The sequence below is a fragment of the Rhineura floridana genome, chromosome 13, assembly GCF_030035675.1.
Source record: "Rhineura floridana isolate rRhiFlo1 chromosome 13, rRhiFlo1.hap2, whole genome shotgun sequence".
Classification (NCBI taxonomy): domain Eukaryota; kingdom Metazoa; phylum Chordata; class Lepidosauria; order Squamata; family Rhineuridae; genus Rhineura; species Rhineura floridana.
In genome coordinates, this window is record NC_084492.1 from 6,178,020 (window position 1) to 6,190,858 (window position 12,839).

Sequence of the window (12,839 nt, forward strand, 5' to 3'; positions counted from 1 at the left end):
TTAGGGGGACAATCTTGGAGGTCATCATCACATCTTAGGCCACTTCTAAGCTTGTTTATTGAGCATACGTGCTGATTTATTTGCAGGGATGTTAGACAACTTTGGCTCTTTATCGAATGTCCATTCTGGATTGTTTGTGGTAAGGTTATACAACTTTGTGTCGAGCAATTGTCACCCCACACTTCCCTGTGCATTTTCCCATTATTGTAAAAAAGTCCAGGGAGGGAGTTTATTGGGCAAGAGTGCCAAATCCACTTTACTTGAGCAACCTGAACTTTCTGCTTTGTGACTGAACTTCACTCACAAAGTAGTGTGAGTCCTGAAGCGCCCTTACTGATCTGAGACGGCAGGATGACATGCTGCTTACAAGTAAGAGTGGACTTGGGAACACAACCTATGTGGCTGATGCAGAGAAGACTCCAGCTAGGTCTTCTCCCACAAATGGTGGCAAAGAACCCCCATTTGGAAAGAAAGTACCACCCCCATTTAGAAAAAACAGCATACCAATTAGTGTTGCAAAAATAACATACTGTAGAATTAAACAATCCTGTTCATTGTTTTTGCAATTATTGCCTGTAATTGTCCCTAAGTGGACTAAGTCATTTTATTTTATTTTGTATTTCATGTGTAGCTGTTATGGACCACTGGCATTTTCTCAAATGTCATGATGATTAAGGCACATGCTAGAACAGGTTAAAGACTGTCACCCCATCAGAGGAAGAGAAGTAAGGCATGTAAGTGGACTCAGAATACAACTCATTAGCAGCCCAATGTGGATTTGCAAATTAACTGGAATGTGAAAGCTATGGAGTAATACAAACCAAAGCTGAATTAAGTTTACTCAATACAATCTTCTGAAGAGTTCTAGACAGTATCCTTTTGGAAAGATTAGAACTATTTGTATTTGACTTGAGTTAAATTGTTTTCTGCAATATATAATTTGTGCCACATTAATTTATCTGTTATTTTGCATAAAGGGACCCATTCTTCTTTCTGCCCATTCAAAACTTGGAATACCCTTTCTTTCTGCCATGGTTCTTCTTTAAACCCCTACCTCTGCCTTCGCTGACTGTGGTCTTTAACTCAGTCACTCCCCTAAACTCCCAGCAATTTTGAATCAGGCTGTATTATGTTTCCACTCCACCCCCAAATTCTGGGTTGAGAAATTGCATTGGGGTGGGAGGGGGACAAGTTAGGGCCTCTTTGGTGCCAGGTCCTCTGTCTTTGGACAGGTAGCTAGTCCTGATGGCCTCTTAGATCACGTCCAGCTCCAGCGACTCGTATCCAATAATTGCATAGCAAAATCCAGAATCCAGAGCTCTGCAGAGATCAGAATCTCACCCAGCATGAAAAGGGTAGCCACTCCATTCCCCTTATAGATCAGGGTTGCTGCCAGCTTCTGGGAAATCAATATCCCTTCACCCTAATAATTCCCTTGGGAGGTCAATCAAGTGGGTGGCATCATGCAATTTGAATGCATCATGCAAGAAGGATGCTGACACAGCTATATCTGGTACCAGTATATAACCCTCACCCACCACCCAAACATTCTGCTAAATACCAGGGACACTAACAGCCGGAGCAGTTTGCATGCCACTTTACACATCACAGGATATGAATCCTAGTCATTTGTTGCATATGCTCAAAAATAAGATTGTTACTTATGTGGATCGTGAGGCGTTTCAAATATAGCCCTCAGCTGAGCTGGGCAGTTTGCCTCTTGCAATCTCACCCTGGCTGTGATGCTCAATGGTGCCACTCTGCTGTTTTCCCTCCATTAGTGTCTGCAGAGTTCTAGGGTTCCTCCCAGAAGATGAGCTGCGCAGAGGTACCAAGTGTCCGGGTCCTAGGCTTCTTTCAGTTCTCCAAAGTCCCACTGGATGGCAGCAGAGGGCTGCAAGAAGAGTGCAACACAGGAGCCAAAGACCACACAGGGGAACAGCAGGTGCTAGTCTTCCTTCTCAAAGGTTTCCTCTGGGATTAGTGTCCGAAATGGATAGTCCCAGAATGTGCTTGTTATGCCAAAGCCTGAAACGGAGAAGAGATGAGGGAGAAAAGCAGAGCTCTTTATTCAGCATTCATCCCGATCTGCTTGTATACACCTTATACAGAGGTTAGCCACATTTATACTACACATTTAAAGCAGTATCATATAACTTTAAACAGTCATAGCTTCCCCCAAGGAATCCTGGGAAGGGTAGTTTGTGAAGGGTGCTGTCAAGTTCGACCGTCTTCTCGGCGCTCTGCCAGGGCCGTGGCTGACCCCGCTGGGGCCGATCCGAGGACCTCACTAAACCATCCAATCGGTAGTAGCGACGGGCGGTGTGTACAAAGGGCAGGGACTTAATCAACGCGAGCTTATGACCCACACTTACTGGGAATTCCTCGTTCATGGGGAAGAATTGCAATCCCCGATCCCCATCACGAATGGGGTTCAACGGGTTACCCGCACCTGTCGGCGTAGGGTAGACACACGCTGAGCCAGTCAGTGTAGCGCGCGTGCAGCCCCGGACATCTAAGGGCATCACAGACCTGTTATTGCTCAATCTCGGGTGGCTGAACGCCACTTGTTCCTCTAAGAAGGCTTATCCAACACCAGCGACTAAACAAAATAGCAACGGCAGAGCTAGTGGTGGTCTTTGTATCCTCATCTCTGATGATTTGCCAGCAGTGATTCATTTCTTATCATCTCCATGCGAATACTTTGCCCAAGGTTTGAGGATTGTTAGTGAACTGACGGGCCCACATTATTATAAATGTTTACTTTCCTCCTCATAAAGCTAGGACTTTAACCTTCAATAATATTTGGGACCAATTATCTGAATTCCTTGTTCGTGTGGAATGCCAATATCCTGAACATGGAATGATTATCTGTGGGGATTTTAACGCTCGGATGGGCTCTGGTAGCATGAATGAATTCTTATTAAATCATGGCCCAGTCACGTCATACCCTTTAGAACTTAGGAATTCCCGAGACAGAACGTCAAACAAACAAGGGTTGAGGTTAATGGAATTAATCTCTGCCCATCAGCTAATATGTTTACATGGCTCTCAGATAGATAAATCTAATGGTGCTTTCACTTATTTTTCCGGCCGGGGAGCCAGCATAGTAGATTATATGCTGGTGTCTGGTACATTACTCACGAGGGTGGATGGGTTTTTTCTATTGGATAGAATTGAAAGCGACCATTTCCCCCTGTTAACGATTTTAAATCTTTTGCATCCACTGATCTTACCGATACTACCAATCTCGGATGATCTTCAGATCGCAGACTGCAGAGTACGCTGGTCTATAAATTTACATTCCCTTATTTGTCAATTTTTTGAGTCATCTACCATTTCCGAAGTTAGGCAGGCAGTTTTGGAATCGAAAATAGATGTTGTCATAGCTTATGAACAAATTATATCTATACTTAAACCAATGCTAATTAAGAAAAATCGCCCTGGCACAACACAGCCCAGGGGCAAAAGCTGGTTTGATCAAGAGTGTAAAATAGCTAAGCGCCAATTAATTAAATTCACTCGTAATTTAATACGGGATCCTACTTCCTTTAAACATCACCAACTTAGCAAGCTGCGCTCTTCATACAAATCATTAATTAGGCATAAAAAAGAAATGTATGCTAGTTTACAGTGGCAGCGACTTTATCAAGCTTGGCTGGATGGCAACGATCGCCTTTTCTGGGAGCTGGTTGCTGCCGGATCTGGTGTCTACAGACATTTTGCATCTAATAATATTACCCCTTTAAAGTGGAAGGAACATTTTGGTAAGCTATATGCTGCCCCAGTCAAACCTGGTATTGCTTATCCAGTTTACTATGAGCCTGTTTCCACTAACTGGCCCCCGGTTACCCCAGCCCATGTTAGAACACTTATTTCTTCATTAAAAAAGGGTAAGGCGCCGGGGGAAGATATGGCCCCCTCTGAACTCTTTATAGAATTCCCAGATTGGTGGGCACCCATCCTGGCTAAACTTTTTACAAAGATCAACAACACAGGTATAATGCCAGATGGATGGAAACAGAGCATAGTTATACCTATTCACAAAAAAGGTAAGAAGGAGGATCCGAAAACTTTCATCCTATTAGTTTACTAGACATAGGGGCAAAGTTATATAGTAAGTTCCTTCTACAAAAATTGGAAGAATGGGAAGTGGAAAACCAGATTATCGCTCCGGAACAGGTGGGGTTCCGCAAAGGACAGAGCACATTAGATCATTGTGCCACTCTTTATTTCCTTGCAAGACAATCGGTGGCTGGCCCTACAAAACATCTATACGCCGCTTTTGTTGATCTTGCGGCGGCGTTTGACTCTGTTGATAGAGATCGTTTATGGGCCAAGCTGTTGGGTACTAATATCAACAAACGTCTACTATATCTAATCAAAGAATTATATTCTAATAACACCCTTAAAATTAGAGTGGGTAACAACCTGACTGACCCAATAGCAGTGGGGAAAGGTGTTAGACAAGGCTGCCTGCTGGCGCCTACTCTATTTAATCTATATCTGAATTATACAGTACATGAAATGGAGAGTTTAAAATTTTTTCCACCCTCTGCAGGTAATAGAAAGATCACCACTCTTTTATATGCAGATGATATGATCCTCCTTTCTAATACTCCTATAGGTTTGAGAAGGCTATTGTCAAAGTTAAACTGCTATTGTAACAACGAAGGCCTGCAAATCAATTATAGGAAAACAAAAATAATGGTTTTCGGCAAGAGATATCAAAAGCATAAATGGTCTATTGGGAACCATCCAATAGACCAATGCAGATCATTTAAGTATCTTGGAATTAACTTTCAAGACACCTTAGCTTGGAAAACTCATTTGTCGGCCATTAAATTGTCGGCCGCTAAAGCGATAGGTTCCTTACTAAAATTTTACAGGACGGAAGGGGGGCATATGGTGGCCCCAGCTCTAAAAAATTTTCAAAATAAGATTTTGTCCCAGATTACATATGGGGCGCCAATTTGGGGTTGGTCAGTACCTTCCTTTTCTGTGTTAGATGCTATTCAAAATAATTTCATTAGACATCTTTTAAATCTTCCGCCGGGTACCCCATCTGCGCTTTTAAGAGCCGAAACTGGTTTACTCCCAGTTAGCGCTTATATACACAAATCTTTATTACGCTACTGGGCTATCTTAGAAAACTCGTCTTTAAGGATATTGGTGAGATTTGTTTTGACGTGGCAGTAGTAAGTAACTACTGGTCCTCCAAATTTCGGTTTATCCTTTCACAATATCATATTCCCATACATACAATTTCTGAGCTTTACAGGTATAATATACATGACCATATAGTGAATCACTGTGTGTGGCTGGATGGCTTGTCAATTTTAAACTCGAAGTTTTCTAGATGGTACAGTTCATTTAAATTTGATCATAAACTGGCAAATTATTTAACATATCAATTCCCGGTAAAATTAAGAAAATTCATTTACTGCGTTGAGATTTCAAACTATGACAACTGCATGGTTAGAAGGGCGTTATCAACATACCTCATATGAACAACGCTTATGTATATGCCAAACTGGGAATGTGGAAGATCTATCTCATTATTTATTTGATTGCCTCATCTACTCCCATCCCAGATCTGTGTTCCTTAATATCTTAATAAACCGCCAAGGGCCTGGCTTGGATGATCATTTTATCCCATTTTATCCCCAGCTGATAGCCATCAGCCTCAAGTAACACATCATTGGCTGGCAGCAGTAGCTGGGAGGAACCAGCCACACATATAAAGTCAGAGCACCCTAGCGAGGGAGCCTGCTCCACGAGCTAGAGGGAGCCCCAGCTGACGAAGCGTCAAGGCCCCAGCTGACAAAGCGTCAAGGCGAGTTAAGCAGCAGAGCGAAAAGAGGGTAAGTAGCTCCCATTTAGTCCATTATTTAATTAAAGTAAAACAGCTCAGAGCAATAAGTAATAAGGGCAGCCCAAGGTCACCCTGAGCTAGGAGCCAAATCCTGAAAGAACCTATATCTTAGGAGACAGATCCTAGGAGAAGGAAGCCTATAGAAAGCTAGTTTTCAACACCACCCTAGCAGGAAAGCTTCAGGGGACACTGTAAACAAGGCTAAATTCCAGTCGGAGAGAAAGGGGAAAAGGAAACTCCACCGACACATACAGGGAGAGAGTCAGCTCAGTCCTTGCTAAAAAGGGCAGCTTCAGCCTTCCTGAAACACAACCACAAGCTCTGTTTCCCTAGGTTAAAGAAAGGTCAGGCTGTTCTAGGTGGGAAAACAACAAACAAAAAAGACTTGCCTGGAAGGCGCAGCCCCTTGATTAGATTAAAAGCAGCCAAAAGCTTAAACAGCCCCGCCCCTCCCTCAGGAAGGAAGCCTGCCTTCCTGCCTTCAAAGGAAGGAAGCCTGAGAGAATACTAAAGAGTTAAGCCCCAGCTGATAGCCATCAGCCTCAAGTAACACATCATTGGCTGGCAGCAGTAGCTGGGAGGAACCAGCCACACATATAAAGTCAGAGCACCCTAGCGAGGGAGCCTGCTCCACGAGCTAGAGGGAGCCCCAGCTGACAAAGCGTCAAGGCGAGTTAAGCAGCAGAGCGAGTTCGGCAGCAGGGCAAGGAGGCCAGGGCCCCCCACTCTGCCCGTCTGTTCCCTGACCTCAACTAAACCGCAGTCTCCAACCCATTGACGTAATAAACCTTAAACAAAACTATGCAGGTAAGAAGCCAGCAGGGGTGTGGGGGCTTTCCAGTGTTTTGCACCGCCTGCAGCATGTACGACTATCTGCCTGTTGGACAGCAGTCGTGGGTGTGCTCTCGGTGCAATGAGCTCCTGGCTCTCCGGGAACGACTTCATTTCCTTGAGGCCAAGGTGGCGGACCTGGAAAAGCTGAGAGAGGCAGAGAGGTGTGTGGAGGAGGCCTTCAGGGACGTTATAGCTGTGTCCCACTCCAACGATGATAGCTCTCCTGCTATCATGGAGAACGATGGTCTCGGGGAAGGAGAGCATCCAGCTGAGGAAGAGGGAAACGATCCCTTAGAAGGGACCCATTCCTTGGGGGATGAGCAGCTATCCTCTCGTGCCGAGGATATATCTCCAGGGGGTGGAGGGATCCTTGTAGTGGGTGATTCGATCATTAGGAACATAGACAGTGGGGTGTGTGATGGGCGTGTAGACCGCAAGGTGTTTTCTCTGCCCGGTGCAAAGGTTGCGGATATCGCCCGTCGTTTAGATAGTTTGGTAGACAGTGCTGGGAAGGAGTCAGTGGTCGTGGTGCACGTTGGCACCAACGACATGGGGAAATGCAGCCGTGAGGTCCTGGAAGCAAAATTTAGGTTGCTAGGTAGGATGCTGAAAGCCAGGACCTCCAAGGTGGCTTTCTCTGAAATGCTACCGGTTCCACACGCAGGACCAGCCAGACAGGCCCAGCTTCGCAGTCTCAATGCGTGGATGAGACGATGGTGTCGGGTGGAAGGGTTCGGATTTGTTAGGCACTGGGGAACATTTTGGGACAAGCCGGGCCTGTACAAAAGGGACGGGCTCCACTTGAACCAGAATGGAACCAGACTGCTGGCACTTAAAATTAAAAAGGTAGCAGAGCAGCTTTTAAACTGACTGAGGGGGGAAACCCGACAGGAGCTGAGAAAGGTCCGGTTCGGAATAAACCTCCCCCCTGGGATAAAAACCAAAGAAATGAGGAAATTTTAAAAGGGGTAGGCCTAGAAGTAGGCATTGTGAGAGCAGGGGCACAGGATATAAATTCAGAAGAGCAAAATTACCACAGGCCTAACCACAAGTGCCAAAGACACTTGAAGAGAGACACTGTTTACAAGTGCCTGTACGCTAATGCTAGGAGCCTCCGAACCAAGATGGGAGAACTGGAGTGCTTGGTCTTAGAGGAGAGCATTGATATAGTGAGCATAACGGAGACCTGGTGGAATGGAGAAAACCAGTGGGATACGGTTATCCCTGGATATAAACTATATCGGAAGGACAGGGAAGGACGTATTGGTGGCGGAGTCGCTCTATATGTGAAAGAAGGCATTGAATCCAGCAAGCTCGAAACCCCAAAAGAGGCAGACTCCTCCACAGAATCGTTGTGGGTGGTGATACCGTGCCCCAGGAGGGACTTAATACTGGGAACAATCTATCGTCCCCCCTGATCAAAATGCTCAGGGAAACCTTGAGATGAGATATGAAATTGAGGAAGCATCCAAACTAGGAAAGGTGGTAGTAATGGGTGACTTCAACTACCCGGACATAGACTGGCTGCATATGTGTTCCAGTCATGACAAAGAAGCAAAGTTTCTAGATATTCTAAATGACTATTCCTTAGATCAGTTGGTCATGGAACCGACCAGAGGGACGGCAACCCTGGACTTAATCCTCAGTGGGGACCGGGACCTGGTGCGAGATGTAAGTGTTGTTGAACCGATTGGGAGCAGTGACCACAGTGCTATTAAATTAAACATACATGTAACAGGCCAATTGCCACGAAAATCCAACACGGTCACATTTGACTTCAAAAGAGGAAACTTCACAAAAATGAGGGGATTGGTAAAAAGAAAGCTGAAAAACAAAGTCCAGAGGGCCACATCACTCGAAAATGCTTGGAACACTATATTAGAAGCTCAACTGGAGTGCATACCACAGATCAGAAAAGGTACCGCCAGGGCCAAGAAGATGCCAGCATGGTTAACGAGCAAAGTCAAGGAAGCTCTTAGAGGCAAAAAGTCTTCCTTCAGAAAATGGAAGTCTTGTCCGAATGAAGAAGATAAAAAAGAACACAAACTCTGGCAAAAGAAATGCAAGAAGACAATAAGGGATGCTAAAAAAGAATTTGAGGAGCACATTGCTAAGAACATAAAAACCAACAACAAAAAATTCTATAAATACATTCAAAGCAGACCATCTAGGGAGACGATTGGACCCTTGGATGATAAGGGAGTCAAAGGTGTACTAAAGAACGATAAGGAGATTGCAGAGAAGCTAAATGAATTCTTTGCATCTGTCTTCACAGTGGAAGATATAGGGCAGATCCCTGAACCTGAACTAACATTTGCAGGAAGGGATTCTGAGGAACTGAGACAAATAGTGGTAACGAGAGAGGAAGTTCTAAGCTTAATGGACAATATAAAAACTGACAAATCACCGGGCCCGGATGGCATCCACCCGAGAGTTCTCAAAGAACTCAAAGGTGAAATTGCTGATCTGCTAACTAAAATATGTAACTTGTCCCTTGGGTCCTCCTCCGTGCCTGAGGACTGGAAAGTGGCAAATGTAACGCCAATCTTCAAAAAGGGATCCAGAGGGGATCCCGGAAATTCCAGGCCAGTTAGCTTAACTTCTGTCCCTGGAAAACTGGTAGAAAGTATTATTAAAGCTAGATTAACTAAGCACATAGAAGAACAAGCCTTGCTGAAACACAGCCAGCATGGCTTCTGCAAGGGAAAGTCCTGTCTCAGTAACCTATTAGAATTCTTTGAGAGTGTCAACAAGCATATAGATAGAGGTGATCCAGTGGACATAGTGTACTTAGACTTTCAAAAAGCCTTTGACAAGGTACCTCACCAAAGGCTTCTGAGGAAGCTTAGCAGTCATGGAATAAGAGGAGAGGTCCTCTTGTGGATAAGGAATTGGTTAAGAAGCAGAAAGCAGAGAGTAGGAATAAACGGACAGTTCTCCCAATGGAGGGCTGTAGAAAGTGGAGTCCCTCAAGGATCAGTATTGGGACCTGTACTTTTCAACTTGTTCATTAATGACCTAGAATTAGGAGTGAGCAGTGAAGTGGCCAAGTTTGCTGACGACACTAAATTGTTCAGGGTTGTTAAAACAAAAAGGGATTGCGAAGAGCTCCAAAAAGACCTCTCCAAACTGAGTGAATGGGCGGAAAAATGGCAAATGCAATTCAATATAAACAAGTGTAAAATTATGCATATTGGAGCAAAAAATCTTAATTTCACATATACGCTCATGGGGTCTGAACTGGCGGTGACCGACCAGGAGAGAGACCTCGGGGTTGTAGTGGACAGCACGATGAAAATGTCGACCCAATCTGCAGCAGCTGTGAAAAAGGCAAATTCCATGCTAGCGATAATTAGGAAAGGTATTGAAAATAAAACAGCCGATATCATAATGCCGTTGTATAAATCTATGGTGCGGCCGCATTTGGAATACTGTGTACAGTTCTGGTCACCTCATCTCAGAAAGGATATTATAGAGTTGGAAAAGGTTCAGAAGAGGGCAACCAGAATGATCAAGGGGATGGAGCAACTCCCTTACGAGGAAAGGTTGCAGCATTTGGGGCTTTTTAGTTTGGAGAAGAGGCGGGTCAGAGGAGACATGATAGAAGTGTATAAAATTATGCATGGCATTGAGAAAGTGGATAGAGAAAAGTTCTTCTCCCTCTCTCATAATACTAGAACTCGTGGACATTCAAAGAAGCTGAATGTTGGAAGATTCAGGACAGACAAAAGGAAGTACTTCTTTACTCAGCGCATAGTTAAACTATGGAATTTGCTCCCACAAGATGCAGTAATGGCCACCAGCTTGGACGGCTTTAAAAGAAGATTAGACAAATTCATGGAGGACAGGGCTATCAATGGCTACTAGCCGTGATGGCTGTGCTGTGCCACCCTAGTCAGAGGCAGCATGCTTCTGAAAACCAGTTGCCGGAAGCCTCAGGAGGGGAGAGTGTTCTTGCACTCGGGTTCTGTTTGCGGGCTTCCACCAGGCACCTGGTTGGCCACTGTGAGAACAGGATGCTGGACTAGAAGGGCCACTGGCCTGATCCAGCAGGCTCTTCTTATGTTCTTATGTTCTTTTAGGAGATAATGATTATAGGATTTCTTATTATCTGGCTGGATTTGCCTTCGCTGCTCAAAACCTGAGGGCTAAATTCTTAACTACAATGGATTTACAGTCAGCTTAAGGCTTATTGGTTTTAATGTCCTATTTGGGTTTTATTTTTCATTGCAAATTTTAATTGTGTTGTTATTGCTCCGCTGATGTTTTAACTTTGTATGCACGTTGCGATGGCCTAAGGCCTGCAATAAAGTGATGATGATGATGATGATGGTGAAGGGTGCTGAGAGTTGTTAGGAGAGCCCTCTTCCCCTCACAGAGCTTTAGTTCCCAAATTTCTCTTGGAAGAGGGACTCAGTGTTAAACCACTCTGGGAGTGGTAGCTGTGTGAGGGGAACAGGGGTCTTCTGATCACTCTCAGAACCCATAACAAGTTACAGTTCCCAGGATGCTTTGGGGGCAGCCATGACTGTATAAAGTGGTATGATACTGTTTTAAATGTATAGCACTGATGGTGTCTAGATCCAGTCCTCATTAAGTATTCATTCTGATTTGAATGAATTCTTGATTTTAACAGAAGCAAAAGCTGAGAGTAGCCGTACGCGCACCCTGGACTTCAGGAAAGCTGATTTCAGTAAACTCAGAGCAATTGTAAGTATGGTTCCATGGCAAGCGACCCTAATGAGAAAAGGAGTCCAAAATGGGTGGGAGTTTCTAAAAAAGGAAATTCTAAAAGCGCAATGGCAAGCAATTCCAACAAGGAAAAAGGTGGGGAAACAGCAGAAGAAGCCAATGTGGCTTCACAAAAAGCTTAGAGCTGACCTGAAAACAAAAAAGGACACATACAGGAAGTGGAAAGAAGGCCAGACCACAAAGGAAGAGTACAGGCAGGTAGCACGGAATTGCAGGGATGGCATCAGGAAGGCTAAAGCTGAGAATGAGCTGAGGTTAGCGAGGGATGCTAAAAGCAACAAAAAAGCTTTCTTCAGGTAAAAGACAAAGAAGAGAAATGGTGGTTAAGCTACTCAATGAGGATGGCAAAATGATAACAGATGACAAAGAAAAGGCAGAAGTGCTCAATTCCTACTTTGGCTCAGTCTTCTCCCAAAAAAGGGTCTATGACCCTCCCGGGAAACATGAAGTAGAAGGGGCAGGATTGGAGCTTGAGCTTGACAGACAAATGGTCAAGGAATACCTAATCATTTTGAATGAGTTCAAATCAGCAGGGCCCGATAAACTGCATCCTAGAGTATTGAAGGAACTAGCTGAAGAACTCTCAGAACCGCTGTCTATTATCTTTGCAAAATCGTGGAGGACTGGTGAAGTGCCGGATGACTGGAGGAGAGCTAATGTTGTCCCTATCTTCAAAAAGGGCAAAAAGGAGGAACTGGGGAACTACAGACCAGTTAGCCTAACATCAATTCCTGGAAAAACTCTGGAGCAGATTATAAAGCAGTCAATCTGTAAGCACCTTGAAAACAATGCAGTGATTACTAGGAGCCAACATGGATTTATGAACAACAAATCCTGCCAAACTAATCTTATCTCATTTTTTGATCGGGTAACCTCCCTTGTAGACTATGGGAATGCTGTGGTCATAATATACCTCGACTTCAGCAAAGCTTTTGACAAAGTGCCCCATGATATTCTGATTAGCAAGCTAGCTAAATGTGGGCTGGATGATGGATCCACAGCTGGCTCCAGAATCGTACTCAAAGAGTGCTTATCAATGGTTCCTTCTCAAACCGGGCAGAAGTAACAAGTGCAGTCCTGGGTCCAGTGCTCTTCAACATTTTTATTAACAACTTGGATGAGGAGGTAGAGAACGCTTATTAAATTTGCAGATGATACAAAATTGGGGGACATAGCTAATACCATGGAAGACAGAAACAAAATGCAAAGGGACCTTGATAGGCTGGAGCATTGGGCTGAAAACAACAGAATGAAATTCAACAGGGATAAATACAAAGTTCTACACTTAGGAAAAATAAACTAAATGCACAGTTATAAAATGGGGGATACTTGGCTCAGCCATACAACATGTGAGAAGGATCTTGGAATTGTCGTTGAT

General features: G+C 44.3%; 1 protein-coding gene across 1 annotated transcript in view; it reads right to left on the reverse strand.

The window, feature by feature from the left end:
• Positions 1–586: 586 nt before the first annotated feature.
• Positions 587–12,839, reverse strand: part of FA2H (fatty acid 2-hydroxylase) — a 101,334-nt gene continuing 89,081 nt past the window's right edge. Inside the window, exon 7 of the mRNA XM_061594259.1 lies at positions 587–2,028. Coding sequence (XP_061450243.1) covers positions 1,949–2,028 — 80 coding nt within the window. The 3' untranslated portion in view covers positions 587–1,948. The remainder of the gene's footprint in view (positions 2,029–12,839) is intronic.